This window comes from Sander lucioperca, chromosome 9 (genome assembly GCF_008315115.2).
Source record: "Sander lucioperca isolate FBNREF2018 chromosome 9, SLUC_FBN_1.2, whole genome shotgun sequence".
NCBI classification, from domain to species: domain Eukaryota; kingdom Metazoa; phylum Chordata; class Actinopteri; order Perciformes; family Percidae; genus Sander; species Sander lucioperca.
The window spans coordinates 6121155-6136045 of NC_050181.1; the positions used below are offsets into that span (position 1 = coordinate 6121155).

Genomic DNA, 14891 nt, shown 5'->3' on the forward strand with positions numbered 1-14891 from the left:
ATATATTAACAAATCCTATTAAAAAGACCAAATCTTTCATTTCTCAATACTTTCCAACTTCACTACCCAATTGCCACACTACTTTTGGCTCTCATCCCCAAGCCCATTTGTTCTTACTGGGGAGGTATTCTTAAAAACTGGTTCACAAATGTGTAGTTCCCAAGGCTCAGTAATTTTCCAAAACAGCTGTAGTTTATAGTAAACGTTACTCAAATGGGAGCATTTGTTTTGGACTATTTTCAGTGACGGATTAATACATATTTGGTACTCTAGTGAGTATTTAATGCATGTGCATTGTTCACATAAATTTTGTGGTAAAAATTAAGGACTTTAAATGCAATGAGGCTAAAGGAGCATCTATGCACTGTCTGGGAGTGTGACAAAATTAAAATATTCTGGAGGGAGGTGATCAATAAAACCCTGTTCATCTTGTCTGTGAACATTCCACTTGACCCTAAGATCAAGGAGGTCCTTGTTAATAATTGTATTATTATTATTAAAAACATTGGAAAATTGGAAAATTCAGCAGAACCGTGGTCCTAAACAACACGACACATACAAAGCAACCAACAATTTTTTTTTTGGCTCCACAGTGATGTAGTTACCTGTCAATCCAACTTAGTAGGTTGGACCAGACTGAAGGCAAAAAGTGAAGATGGATGCTGTTTAGGCCTGGTTGGAGCATTCTGTAGATGTTAATGAGTCACATACTTTAAGGTAGAAATATCGAAGGATATGTTACACATTCTAATTACTTGCTTGTCTCCTATATTCACACATGGTTCCTCTGATGTGGATGAACATCCTTAAATAAAATCTGAGAGTCTACACTTTAACCTCACAGTCAAATCCAATGTCCTGGAGAACAAAGCCAGCACAACAAAAATTGCATCACTGTCCTAATACCTTTCGGACTGCAGTTGTATTCTGGCATCAGAGGTTGTTATAGGCGTGAAAAACTCAGTAGGTATTCACAGTGGATTAGATGAAAATGTATGGGAGGGGACTGAAGACGGGTCCCCACTGGGAAGTATTCAGATGCAAGAATTACACCCGGCTCTGTCAATGTGGCTCTCAACCGCTGAGCCACTACCGCTTTCATATTGAAGCTACTGCATGTCATTGTGTGCTCTTTGAGTCCAAATTGCTTCCTAGAGTTAGGAAGATGAAAAGGCAGCTCTCTGTTTTGTACCTGTATACGTACCACGGAAGAGACAGACAGAGCTGACTCTCTGTGGTTGAAGTGCACAGGTATTTAACAGATGGATTTAGCAAGCCTGAAACGCCATTGAGTCCATATGGGGTTTTGCTTCATACGGGGCAACACCTCCCCACTCCCACCCCCTAACTCCCTCCTCTTTCTCCGGTCCTGTTGTTAATGATTCGCAGAGGCAGAACCTCTATTGTTGCTGTGTAAATAGCATAAATGCAGCAAGAGAGTAGTATAATGAAGTGTGTTCTCCAAACCCCTCCCTCCCTTATTTTCTCCTCCATGTTCTCTGCTTTTCTCTCTTTTTCCTTTTCTATTCTCCTCCTTAATCTGTCTTCTTCGCAAACTCTTTCCTCACTATCTCTCCTCCCACCCTCTTCTCTCACTCACCATCTTAATTTTCCATCCAAACATCATGGCAGACAGACATATCCGGGTGGGGACCTGTTGTGTGCACCGGCGGCACTGTGTGATTAAGCCACTTTTAAAGGCTGGGCATAAATAAAAATCTAACAGTGGCCTCCAGTGCCCTTCACCCCAGTGTCTTCAAGAAAAGCCAATAATATGCTAAGCTAATGAGAGGCAAACCATTGATTCCAGCTATGCTATCAGGGGCGGGAGCCCTGGATATGCTCCGATGCAGGCTGGAGTTTTAGCATTGTAATGAGGTTGAAATGAAACGCTATGTCCTCAAGCACTGCAGTCATGTGGGATGATGCAGAGAGTGCTTTGTGCTGTTTGGCAGAGCGCTCATCAGGACACTGTGTGCAGAGAAGTCAGTATTGTGTGATACAGTTAGAATTATTTTTGTTTTGGCTAGGGGCTGTATTATGGGGAGGTTAGAGGGGTCCATCCTATCAATTTGAAATTTAGCATTCATCCCCGTGCTTAGGTTTGCCTCCTTTCCCTTCTCTTTCTTCCTCTTCTGCTCTAACAATCCCTTTTCCTACATTCTCATTTTCTTCCTTCTCTCCTCTCCTCTCCTCTCCAGTCAGTTTTACTTTGCGCTCTGATGACCAGCTGGAGAGTAGTGCTCACTCTTTTCATCTCCTCACATTTTCCTCTTTACATTTTCTCCCTTTACTTTGTACATCTCCTCTCTATACTTCGCATTTCTCTTTCCTCCATTTTCATCTTTCTAATTTGATTTCTCACTTTTTGCCTTCCTCTCCTCGTATGCCGTCTTCTCTCCTCTCAACCAATCTGTTGTTTCTTTATTTGTGAGAGTGAGGCTCTGAGCATATTCTAATCTCCCGGTTCCACATTAGTGCCTTGCCTGCAGCACCTTCATTAGTTGTTCAGCCGTGGCTCAGTGTGTGACTGAGTGTGTGCGTGTCTGAATATACATGCGAAACTACTGCACGCGTATATGTGTACACCTGAATGCAAACTTACATGTGCTGCAAACATGTGAGTGTGCGTGCACGATCATGTGTGTGTTTTGTGTTGGGTTACTCAGCTCCCTCTCACTCTGTTGATCGGTGCGCTGCTGCCACCTGCTGTTTGACAGAAAAACTGCTGCTCAGCTGAAGTCACGTAGGACACCAGCACAGCTCTGGCTCAGTGGATGAGCTCATCTCTAGTTTTGTCAGCATATCAAGAGCTCTCTCTCTCTCTCTCTCTCTCTCTCTCTCTCTCTCTCTCTCTCATTCTGTGATGCCTTACAGAGAGGAAGGAGGACGATGTAGAGGGTATATACAGGCTTAAATAGCTCATTGATGATGATAAGTGCCAAGGATTGTTTGCTATGTTCATCTAGTTGGCATTAGGGTAGCAGGGGCAATTCCAGGATTTTTTAAGTGGGGTGGCACATGGGGGGGCAATAATCTGTGTGTGTGTGTGTGTGTGTGTGTGTGTGTGTGTGTGTGTGTGTGTGTTGGGGGGGGGGGGTATGTAATTCTGCTAAATAAAACATCACATTCATTATTAACTTCACTTAATTTCATTTTAAACAAATTGTATATCCAAATACAAAACACATTTTCTATAAGCTCAGTCTGCCACTTTTTTTTCCAGTGCTGGTTCCATGGTATCAGAATTTTGGATAGTTGTCATGGAAACATTAATTGGTCATGTGACAAGGGCTGGGAAGATTGGCAGAACAAGCAGCCAAGTGGCACTACTTTTAACCAATGGAAATCACAATTGTCAGATTGACAGCACTCTATTGATTGGGGGGGGCGGTGCACCCCTTCTAGCCCCGCCCCTGTAGGGTAGAGACAATTTTGACAAACAGTAAAAGGACAACAGGACCGTACATCCTCTACTACAATTTGCAGCTGAATGCTTTTAAGCAGAATTTCATTGCCTTTCCTACAAGTCATGCCACTGTAGGTTCCTTGTATACAAATGTCCACTAAATGGTATGTGTTGCTTTGATAGAACAAAAGTGGAGTAACACAGAAAGCTCTTCCCCAGGCATTGATTTTTATTTGAATACATTTGTGTTTGAATGTATTTGAGCAATTTATAAAACACCAGTTTTGTGCATGACTTATATCTTGTTATTAGATATTGGGGTGCGAGATGGTTTAACAGCCTCTACAACAGCAGCACTCCTTTATCATTAAATCCATTTCTGGTTATTGCTTTGTGATGTGCTTTATAATATCAGTTGTAAAAGCACCATAAAGTTCATAATGATTATGTGTTATGATTAATCCTGCTTCCTCTATGTGGTGTTGTGTCTTTAGACAGCAGAAGGCCTACCTGGCCACACAGGGCCCCCTGGCAGAGACCACCGAGGACTTCTGGAGGATGCTGTGGGAGCACAACTCTACCATCGTCGTTATGCTCACGAAGCTACGAGAGATGGGACGGGTAATACATAAACACATATTGTAATAAATGCATGCACCTGTAAGGCCCTTGGACCATTTCAGGGAATGATAATAATGTTTATAGGTCGGTTCAGCTATGCTACTGCATTACACTGTTCAAATATTAATTAATTCCAACCCTGAACAGTAATTTTGGTTGAAAGTTAACTTCCTTATCACCACGACTGGAATACATCTGGGTTGAAGCTAGCATGCTTGTCAATAATTGGTTGTATTCCAAGCATACTGATGATTCCCGAACTGCATGACTGCATTAAACTTTGTAAAAGAAAACAGGAAGTGTTTTGGTAATAAGGGAGCTAAATATTGACTTTTTAAAAGTGTTTTCTTAGGCAGACACTTTATAGAAATACACTAATAATTTTGGAATAGCACCCCTACTACTTAAGCTAGTTTGGAACTCAAGAAAGTTTAGAGTAGTTTTTTCAAAATAGCAACAGTGACCTTGAAGAAAATGTGGGGATTTTGGGAGGGGTCATGAGGCACCACAACAAAATCAAGGAGTGAATCTTAAATTTAGTAGTTCAACATTTTGGGAAATATAATAATCTGCTTTCTTGCCAAGAAAATCAATACTACTCTCACATCTGTCTGTTAAATATAAAGTTACAGCCAAGAGAGGGTTAGCTTAGCTTAGCTTAGCATAAAGACTGGAAATACAGCATGGCTCTGTCAAAAGTAACTTCTTGGATTCTCTTCTGGTTTGCCTTTGATTCCAGCCAAGGACCTTTGTTGCATGTCATCTAATTAAGGCAAAAATGCAAACAAAAACAAAAGAGGTGCTGGCAGATTTTTTTAACCTTTGGATGGAGCAACGGTAGCTATTTCCCCCTGTTTCCAGTCTTTATGGTAAGCCATGCTAGCAAGCTGCTGGCACAAGCTTCATATCAAATGGACAGATAGGAGAGTGGTATCTATCATCTCATCTAACTCTCAGCAAAACACGAGTAAGCGTATCTCCCTAACTTCAAACTAAGCCTTTAAGGAAAAAATCAGTGCTGTCATCTTGGTACCAGTTTGATTAAATTCATAATATCTTTGACTGAGTTGTTTTTTGTGCAAGTTTTAAGCAAGTGATTCCAACAGCACTCAACAGCATTTCATAGCTTTTATCACCCTCTCATCTATAATCACAGTTTATGAACAAAAGCCCTCATGCACATCATTGCTGTAGTTAAGAACACAAAGTATGTAAATATTTGCGACCTAAGATAAATCAGACAGTTTTTTCAAAACCACAGATAAGTCTCTCCTCAATTTTCTTTTGTAAGCAGACCTTCTCATGACTCAAAATGACTAATAACTTATATAAAACCGTACTAATCATATCCTGCAATCATTATGGAGAAGTCCATTTGTTTTTCCCTGAATGCATTTGAAAAAAGATTCTTCAAATATAAGTACTTGAAATTTTGCCTCCCTTTTCTTTTGTAGGAGAAGTGTCATCAGTACTGGCCAGCAGAGCGTTCAGCCAGGTACCAATACTTTGTGGTGGATCCAATGGCTGAGTACAACATGCCACAGTACATCCTCAGAGAGTTCAAAGTCACAGATGCCAGGGTATGTTGGATTCACTAACCCAAAATCCATTTTAATTTTAGGTTTTCTTACAAATACAGACAGTCGTACTAAGTGTTAAAAATGATACCAGCTGTGATTTCAAGGTAGAGTTATTCAGAATGCATCCCGTGTTATTTCTCATGACAGGCTGACATCAAGTGAATGCACCATCAAACATGTTTACCCGGATTTAGTATGCTTGATCTATGGATTGTGTGTGTGTGTGTGTGTGTGTGTGTGTGTGTGTGTGTGTGTGTGTGTGTGTGTGTGCGTGTGTGTGTGTGTGTGTTTCGAGATCACTGTGAAAATACATGAAAAGCATAGCCTTCAATCCCCAAGGGCCAGTACTGCAGCTCCCTGTGATGCAGTAGTTTCAATGGTCTATAAATATACTTTACTGTCATCAGAAGGCCCACAGCACTCTAATCCCATATCCACTCCTTCTTCCACACACAGCCATATATATACATACAGTATGTGCCTTGAAAGAGATATTATATGCATGAAACATAATATGATAATATTAGTGCTGTCAGTTAAACGCATTATTAACGGCGTTAACGCAAATCCATTTTAACGGCATACATTTTTTTATTGCGAGATTAACATTCTTTTTGGCCTAGCAAACTTTGTATTTTTTTTCACGTGCTGTTGCAACACCACACCGGATCTAGCTAGACCGGAAACAAAACAACAGACACGCCGCACACACTTGTTTGGGTTTGCGAGGCGGCCAAAGAGTAGTAGGCTAACATTACGTTTTGAGTGGATGGCGAGTGCGAGACGCCAAAATGGATGCCAATAAGATTCTGAATGGAAAGTTTACTTTTAAAAAGTTGCCAAATGGTTCCATTGACAAGACCAAAGTGATCCGTGTGTTTTGTCGTTGTGAACTGAGCTATCATCGCAGCACGTCCAGTCTGAAATACCACTTGATGTCCAAGTATACAGCTGATGCGAATTCTCCGCCCCCTCGTCAAAGCTAGACGACAATGGATGATTTCAGACAGAAGCACATTTGCACAAAGCAAGCCGATCCACTTTTCCATGTTGATAAGAGCATTAAAATGAGAAAAAATAATGTGACAAAAAGAAATCAAGGGACATTTAGAATAGATAAAAATGTGCGAATAATTGCAAGTTAACTATGACATTAATGCGATTAATCGCGATTAAATATTTTAATCGTTTGACAGCACTAGATAATATGCACGAAAAACATTTAATTCACACATGCTGACATCATGGTGCCTTCAAATGTGGGACTCCATGTTAAGTGTCTGTCAGTCCTGGTCCTCGAGTGCCACAACCCTTCTAGTTTTCTCTCCTGCCAGGTTGTCAGCTTTATTCGTACTGCATCCCAAGTGTAAGAGTGTTATTTGCTCATAGAGCTGAATAAAAGCATCAAAGAAAGCTCAGCTGAATTATGCACACAATATATATCACATATAAGTCAGTTTTTCTACGCCTCTTAAATGTACCATGTACCTCTATTTGCTGTCCCTCAGGACGGGCAGTCCAGAACAATCCGCCAATTCCAGTTCACTGACTGGCCCGAGCAAGGAGTGCCAAAAACCGGAGAAGGCTTCATTGATTTCATTGGACAAGTGCACAAAACCAAGGAACAGTTTGGACAGGATGGACCAATCACTGTACACTGCAGGTAAGGAGGAAAAGTGGCACAAATTAATAATACAATTAAGACAAATCTGTAGGCATAAAGGATGGCTGCTATTTTAGAGCTCTATACATGCTTGCAACATTTATTTTTTATTGATTGTGTAGCAGCAGAGTTCTCACAATTCTCTCTGCAGTTTCAAAAGGCTTATAAGCTGTGCTCAACATAATGACATAGATTTATACCAAATTTCAGATCATCCTGTGTGAAAAAAATCACATGTAAATGGTGTTTCAATTTGTTTAAGATTTCATAAGAATTTCACTCAGTTGCCAGTTTATTAAGTAGACCTGGATAAAGGTAATGCAGTCTAATGCCTTAGGTCTGCAGTAAGTCATACCTTCATGAAGGTTATAATGTTTATTTTTCTTGAAAATCGTTTAAAGAGGCGTTTATTGAATTTGTGCTCCTTAGTGCCGGGGTGGGCAGGACCGGAGTCTTCATCACTCTCAGCATCGTGCTGGAGAGGATGAGGTACGAAGGAGTGGTCGACCTCTTCCAGACAGTGAAGACACTTCGCACCCAGCGGCCTGCCATGGTGCAGACCGAGGTAAGAACAGAGATTGTTCATACTCAGTATCCCACAGTGACAGGATAGTATTCCAAAGTCAATATTCAATATTTTATGGTGTGCACATTATGTTATCTAGCAAGTGTCCTTTTTTGACTTACTAACAATTATTTCTTTAATAGAGGTTTTAGAGGTGCTTCAGAAATCCTGTAGCAAACACATCTGGTGCTATCACAGAATGTCAAATTTTCCTCAAATTAAGAATTGATAACTGCATTCTATAACAAACAGGCAAAGCATTTTAAAAAAACATATAAAAGAAGCCACCCATGATGTGAATTTAAATGAGTTCAAAAACATTTTTGGATATACACCAATACACTTATTATTACATAATGGTGGTTAACCTCACCACACATTATAACATTATTTATTGTACAGAACAAAATTACATTTGCAAAATGCAAAATGATCAATTTCTATAAGTAACAGCAGTGAGATTCAACACATCTATTTACTGCTGAGGTTGCAGTGACAAAAGAACATGACCAGCTTTTTGTTGAAAAGCTCTCTGCGTCACCTGAAAAGCTTGACGCACAGTAAGAAAATGCATACACTGGCTAGCTACCCAAAATGTAGCCATAATCACAAGAAGTCAAGTCGATTTTATTTATATAGCCAAACATCACAAATTTGCCTCAAGGGGCTTTACAATCTGTACAGCACAGAACACCCTCTTTTCTTAGACAGATGAGGAAAAACTCCCCCGAAAAAAACTTCTACAGGGGGAAAAATGGAAGAAACCTCAGCGAAAGCAACAGAGGAGGGATCCCTCTCCCAGGACAGACAGAAATGCAATAGATGTCGTGTTTAAAGAGCAGACCAGAATAGTAAAATTACAGGTTTGAAATGTGATATTCCAGCCATGCATGCAGACGTTCTTACTGAGGCTTCTTCTTCTTCTCTCCAGGACCAGTACCAGTTGTGCTACAGAGCAGCATTGGAGTACCTGGGGAGCTTTGACCACTATGCAACATAACCACTCTCACCGAGCAGACGCCCTGGTCAAACCTCTCAGGAGTGTGCCAAGTGTCCCATCTCAGCCACCATCCACTCACTTGACCCCCTAAAACCTGACCCCTCGCAGCTACCAGAGGGGAGGAGAAAGGGATGCGCCCGGCGACGGGTTTAACCAATCACAGAGATCCACGCTGACTTAACCAACCACATAAGATTTTGCTTTAAAAATAACAACAAAAAAACATTACAATGACTATGACAAATATGACAACACTTGTACAGATGCGACAGCGCAGACTGGCAGCCCGCCTCTCTGCTCTGTCGAAGCCAAACCTCCCTGATTGTCAAAGGCTACTGGTAGCACTAAGAGAGCACTCTCTCTCTGTTTTCTTGTTAATTTTATTGTCAATATTATGATTTATTGTGTCAAATGTTATTGTTTAGTATATTTGTTGTTTTTAATTTTCATTTTAACATCAGACATTTATTTTGTCTTAAACTGCCCAGCCTGGGGCGTGCATTATTTTCATAATCGGTACTTTTTTGTTTGTTTTTTTATTTTAGGGTTTAGCACAAGGGACATGTATTTTTAACACGTTCCTAGATACTAATACAGGAGGACCACTGTTCTCTGAGCTGCTGTCAGATTTATTTTGTCACATGACATTATTGTTTTATTCAATATATGTCATAAACATTGGTCTTACTCAGTTAAATAACTCAAAAAATTGCCTTTTCACTTGCCAGTTTGGATTAAAAAAAAAATCAACTTTGACAAAATTGATTTCAGAGCACACCTTTAAACTAACGTTTGGCCTGTAAACGTGGTAGGTACTTATAAAACAAGAAGTAAATTAGCTAACAAGAGACTAAATCAGAGATGTACAGAAATGGAAAGCACATGATTTCTACGTCTTTTTTTTGTCTGTTTTGTTTTTCATCAGAAGCCTATGGCATTGAGGCCTTCATACTCCACAGCGGAGAATTTACCTGAGGAAAACAGACTTTTGTACCCAAAGGGTAGTTGACAAAAAAACTCCCTGATCTCTAAATAAAGTTGCTCTTCAAGTCCCTCCCATCTCCTCGCTGCCCATTAGCCTGGTCAGTTTGCTGGAGTTGAGCCACACACACCGAAAGGAGCGGAAGTGGTTCATATGGGCTGCGGAGTAGAGCCATCAAAGCTGGCACCTGTACAGAATCAACCATTCCTACCAGTGGGAAAGAGACTCGGCCCGTTGGACTGAAACCTGATATTATTTTATACAGAAATAGAACTATAAATATATATATAATTATGATTGATTATATATATGTACAATTACACATAGATATATACACAGCTTCAAAGGTATATTGTTAAAAAGGATTCATTCTGCTGATCTACCAACCCTAGAGACACTGCAGAGAGCCTGCTGTCCTAGAGTGTGTATTAATGGAAACACCGTTGTATCTACTGTACTACCATAGTAACTTTGACAGCTGGTTGTCCGTCTGAATGAGGAAAAACAGCACAACTCCCCACCCCACCCGTCCTCACCCAATTGCACCACTCAAGCACACATCTCCCACACGAGCCGCAGGAGGGAAGTGTCTGATCGCGAGAGGCCTAAACGTTGTGGTGGCGGTGGTGGAGGCGGTGGTGGGAGGGAGGGGGGACTTGAAAATGCTTGCGAAAAACTAAAATGTTCATTTTTACCTTGTGAATGCTTAGTGCTGTAGGGGTTCGATCTGTTGTACACACAGTCTGTTTTCTATTTGTTGATAAAGAACTGGAATTTAAAAGAAACTGTTGATGAAAAAGAAAAAACATTGATGTTAATAAAGTTAAATAATTGGGTTTTTGTACAAATCTTGGCTTGTGATGTTTCTTGATGCTGTTGTTTACAAAATGTGAATAGTTAAATTCTTAACCGATAAGTCCTTCATAGTACAAGTTCGCTCTTTTGCCCTTCACCCTTAGTGACATCAGGAAACTGTCTGCTTTATCACCCGTTTCCAGGAATGTTGCCCATTAATTTGCCCAATTTTTTTTTCCTGATGTATGACTTATGGTATTTCTAGGAACTTCTTATTCCAACTATGCAACTTAATGGTCAGATACTTGAAAGTGTGTATGTGTATGTCTGTGTGAGTTTGCAGGGGTAAATCCCGAGAATCCAGCTGCCGTACAAGGTAATCCCCTCCTATAAGGCCCCCCAAAACTTAATTTTTCCAGGGCTTTCTGCTCAGTTGTCATGGAGCTAGCTTAGTTGTCATCAGTAATTATTAAGATCATTTCAGCTAAGATATTTTTTTGTATTGTGCTTTTCTGACTGGTTTGAAGTGGGCCAGCTCTGTTGGTGAAAGATGATGTCACATTGTTTGCTTTTGTTGCCTGATATAGCTGTCGAAAATGAACCCTTATTTACTAAATAGCGCACTATATTTAATGTCCGAATTCTAAGTGTCAAATGTGCCCTCAACACGTCCTACAAAAAAAGAGTAATATCAACTGAAAAAAAATCCACAATGCAATGCATCTCATTTTGTGGATTCAATAATTACAGTCATGCAAAACGACATTCGTGAGTAATGAAGCAAAATGATGTTGATTAAAAAGTGCCTGAAATCAATATATTGCTTACTATAAAGTTAAATACTCTAATAGTGTTTATTATCCAGTGATTAAAGCTGTAATCTCGAACATTTTCATTTGAATTAATGTCTGTTAAATCACTATCTATCATTGGAGGAGGTACCACAATGGTGACTGGCCTATGGCCCACTGATGAAAATATTGCAATATTTATATGTTTGCAGTATTACGAACTGGGTGTCTGGTGTGACATCTCTTGGAAGAAATCTTGTATTACAGTTATCCATTTTATTCACACACAAAAATTGAACTATGCACACAATTCTGAAAACTTGAAGTTCATGTATCAACAGCAAGAGAGCATAGAAATTGATAGAGATGTATTATTATTTTTATGCTCCAGACTGCTAAACACATACACTTCCATTGTTTTCATTTAAATAGAAATTCTAAATAAACCAGGACTTAAATCTGATGCCACAAAGTCAGTCACTGTCAATCAAGTCAGATAAAACCTCACAGTCCTGATTAGGCAGATTTGTTGGGATTTTGAACCATCCTGAAGAGGATGAATTATTTCAAGAGAAAAGCACACAAACAGAATACAAAGCTGGATTTAAAGGATAATTACTGTAGCTGGTTTATACTTCAGTGCTGCTGTATATTGTGTATTTGGGAATCTAGGAATATCATTTTCTTTTGATTTTATTGTGCATTTAGCTCTGAACCACGTTGCATGAATTCAATACTTTAATGATGCTGTTGCTCTTTTGTGTTATGATAATAGTACTGGTACATCTCTCTTTCTGCAGAGTGGGCCTTAATGTTAGCACTGATAATATTCTTGTTTATAGCAACCAATAGTTTGTTTGTTGACAGTTGTTTTGAGTGCAAGTTATGATTTGTAATAGAGGTGGTATTGTGTAATGTAGAATTTTTCTTGTAGCCTTTTACAAAATGTTGTTCTGGATCTAACAGAACCAACTGACATCATTGTGGTTGTATGAACTGTGTCCAGGTGCATTTTTTCCTCATTCAGTAGTATTAACTGTATCTAGCCTGCTGCTTTTCCTTAATACCCGTCTTTGCTTCACTAAGAAACAGCACAGCTCTGTGACCTGTTATCACTATCCTTTGGAGATACCATGAGTAATCCGATTGGGTAAGGAAATGAGAAAACATATGGTTGACTAATCTACATTGCAGTATATGATGATGCTGGGTTGTGTGTTCTTGTAGAGATGATGCACAATCTGTCCAAGATGAAAAAGACCGTGAGGGTGAATTGCTCTGCTTGAAGATTAAAGCCCAGTTGGAGGATTTGCTCTCCGACAGCCACCTGGCAGAGGACGGCTTCCTGCTGAAACATATGCAGAAGAACAATCAGGGCTACGTCAGTCTCAAGCTCCTCACTTGTTTGAAAAAGGTAAGAAATCTCACTTTGGATCTAACAATAGCAAGATTTAGTGTGCTTTCTGTGGTTTACATTCCACCAGTTTGAATAAAAACAATCAAATGCAAACAAAGCTGAGGTTGCCACTGTTTGTCACAGATAAAGGTCCTGACCACCAACTGGTACATGACTCTAGCAGGAGCAGAGTACTCAGAACTTCTGGAGGTGAACGATGAATGCACCAAAGTGAGGCGGATACAGCCACTTCCCAAATGGCTGCTGTGTTCCCCCACTACCAAGCTCCTCCTCGCCTGGAATCTTTCTGTGGAGAAAACAACTGGAGAAGACAGAGCGGCTCGAGGCCTGGAGCACCCTTTACTCTCAGAGAGGATCCTCCAAAAGTTCAGTACTTTTGGCAACATTACTTCAGTCTGGATCCTGCATCCTGGCAAAGAGCTTCCCAAAGAGCTACAGCGCTATGCCAAGTGTCACAAAGAGCTCGGCCAACATTTGTGTGCAGTGGTGAAGTTTGATCATTTGGGGGAAGTTCGTAAGGCCTACAACGCCCTGAAAGCAGAAGAGAAGAAGTCTAATGGTGAGGGCATGTGTGTGGTACCTTTGGGATTCCAGTCAATGCACCAAGTGGCCAAGGACGAACCATCAGAGGAAAACAAAAAGGACCAACCTGAGGACACACCTTCCCAGGAAAATCCACTTGAAACCTCAGGGGATTCAGTCCAGGAGGAACCCTCCGCACCAGTTAAAGTTTCTGACAAGACTCCAGACACATCTCAGCCCCAAACATCCTTGGATAACTCCATGCAAAAAACCTTTGAGCAGATCTCCACCAGCTGTAACAGCCAGTCCCTCTCCGGTTTGAATCAGAGGTACAGTAAGACCAGCTGGTGCTCTGGAGACTGTGATAAAGAGAATTCTCGGAGCCCCTGGGTGCTAAGGCGCAAATTTGCAGCCAGTGTATTAAACCCCAAGGTGGCTCGGCACGTGAAGGCGCCCTGCTTAGTGCTGCGTCAGCCCTTCGGCCCTGATGGCACCAAGGGCTTTCAGAGCAGAGGGAAACTGCTGCAGCATGAAGAGCTCAAATTCTCCCTTGGAAGTTGTAACACCACTAGTGCTCAGTAACAGTTTTGAGATAGCAGATAACAGATTTGTGGAGCAAAAAAATTTTTTATATATGTATAAGCTGATGAAGGAAATAAAAAATGTTTTGCATTAAACAAAAAAACTAGTTAGGTTTTGGTATCTCTATTGGTGAGAGATTGTTTATTCTGGGTTACATGTAGGTGCAAACCACTGACAGATGGGGGCAGCATTTAGCTGTGTTCACAGCTGTGTTATTTTAAACAAAACTCACTTTGTCTTTGTCAAGCAGTAGTTATGTAGGATGTAAATAGACTGCAAAGCATGTAAAGACTACAACACATATTAGCTGGAGGTACAAATTGTTACACAAACCGAGGTGTTTAAGTTTTTGTTTTTGAAACACCAGTGGCCTCTGCACACCTGGGGCCTCAGCTCATCTGGTCACAACTGCAAATTGCAATGTATATTTATTCTTGGGGCAGGATGGATTTACCTTGTTACCACTTTCTGGTGGGTGGGAGGTGTTGTCTTTCAACATGAAACGCTCAGAAAAGAGCCCTCATTGTCTCACTGCATCTTTTTCACAAATGCCTGTTTAGGTTTTGGTTCTTTAAAAAGTAGTTTTCCATTCACTGAGATGACATTTGGCTGAAGGCTACTTGTCCAATCATCAAACCACATCTTGTGCAAGATGAGTGTAGTAGCAACATTTGTGCCTTATTTCTAGACTTTCTAATGACACCTTGGCTGGAATGGTGTGTTTATAGTGTTACTGATTGAGGGCTTCCTTAAAATCTTGCCCAAACCTAAACAAAATGTGTTTCTTCACTCATCCACGCCCAGTGGAAAAGATTCAGTCCAATGTGTATGGGATTCTATCATATTCAAATTGCAAACATTCTCTGCTTGTATACGCTGAATGTCAGACTGTCTTCATGACTAATGTAATCTTAGCTGTTGAGTGAGACTTAGCATTGTGTGCAGATCAAATGTTTTACTTTTA

At 40.4% G+C, this 14891-nt stretch overlaps 2 protein-coding genes across 29 annotated transcripts in view; both read left to right on the top strand.

The window, feature by feature from the left end:
- The window catches only part of LOC116045884 (receptor-type tyrosine-protein phosphatase F), a 181351-nt gene extending 170683 nt beyond the window's left edge, over nucleotides 1-10668 (top strand). For all 28 annotated transcript variants that reach the window (XM_036005658.1, XM_036005666.1, XM_036005660.1 and 25 more), the window contains 5 exons: nucleotides 3904-4030; nucleotides 5485-5610; nucleotides 7119-7273; nucleotides 7703-7838; nucleotides 8770-10668. In XM_036005658.1, coding sequence (XP_035861551.1) covers nucleotides 3904-4030; nucleotides 5485-5610; nucleotides 7119-7273; nucleotides 7703-7838; nucleotides 8770-8838 — 613 coding nt within the window. In that variant the 3' untranslated portion in view covers nucleotides 8839-10668. The remainder of the gene's footprint in view (nucleotides 1-3903; nucleotides 4031-5484; nucleotides 5611-7118; nucleotides 7274-7702; nucleotides 7839-8769) is intronic.
- Nucleotides 10669-12369: 1701 nt separating this feature from the next.
- Nucleotides 12370-14016, top strand: larp6b (La ribonucleoprotein 6, translational regulator b). The gene is made up of 3 exons (XM_031293866.2): nucleotides 12370-12556; nucleotides 12634-12820; nucleotides 12947-14016. Exons 1-3 carry the CDS (start codon nucleotides 12540-12542, stop codon nucleotides 13925-13927), a joined length of 1185 nt encoding a protein of 394 aa, XP_031149726.1. The 5' UTR covers nucleotides 12370-12539; the 3' UTR covers nucleotides 13928-14016.
- Nucleotides 14017-14891: the final 875 nt, after the last annotated feature.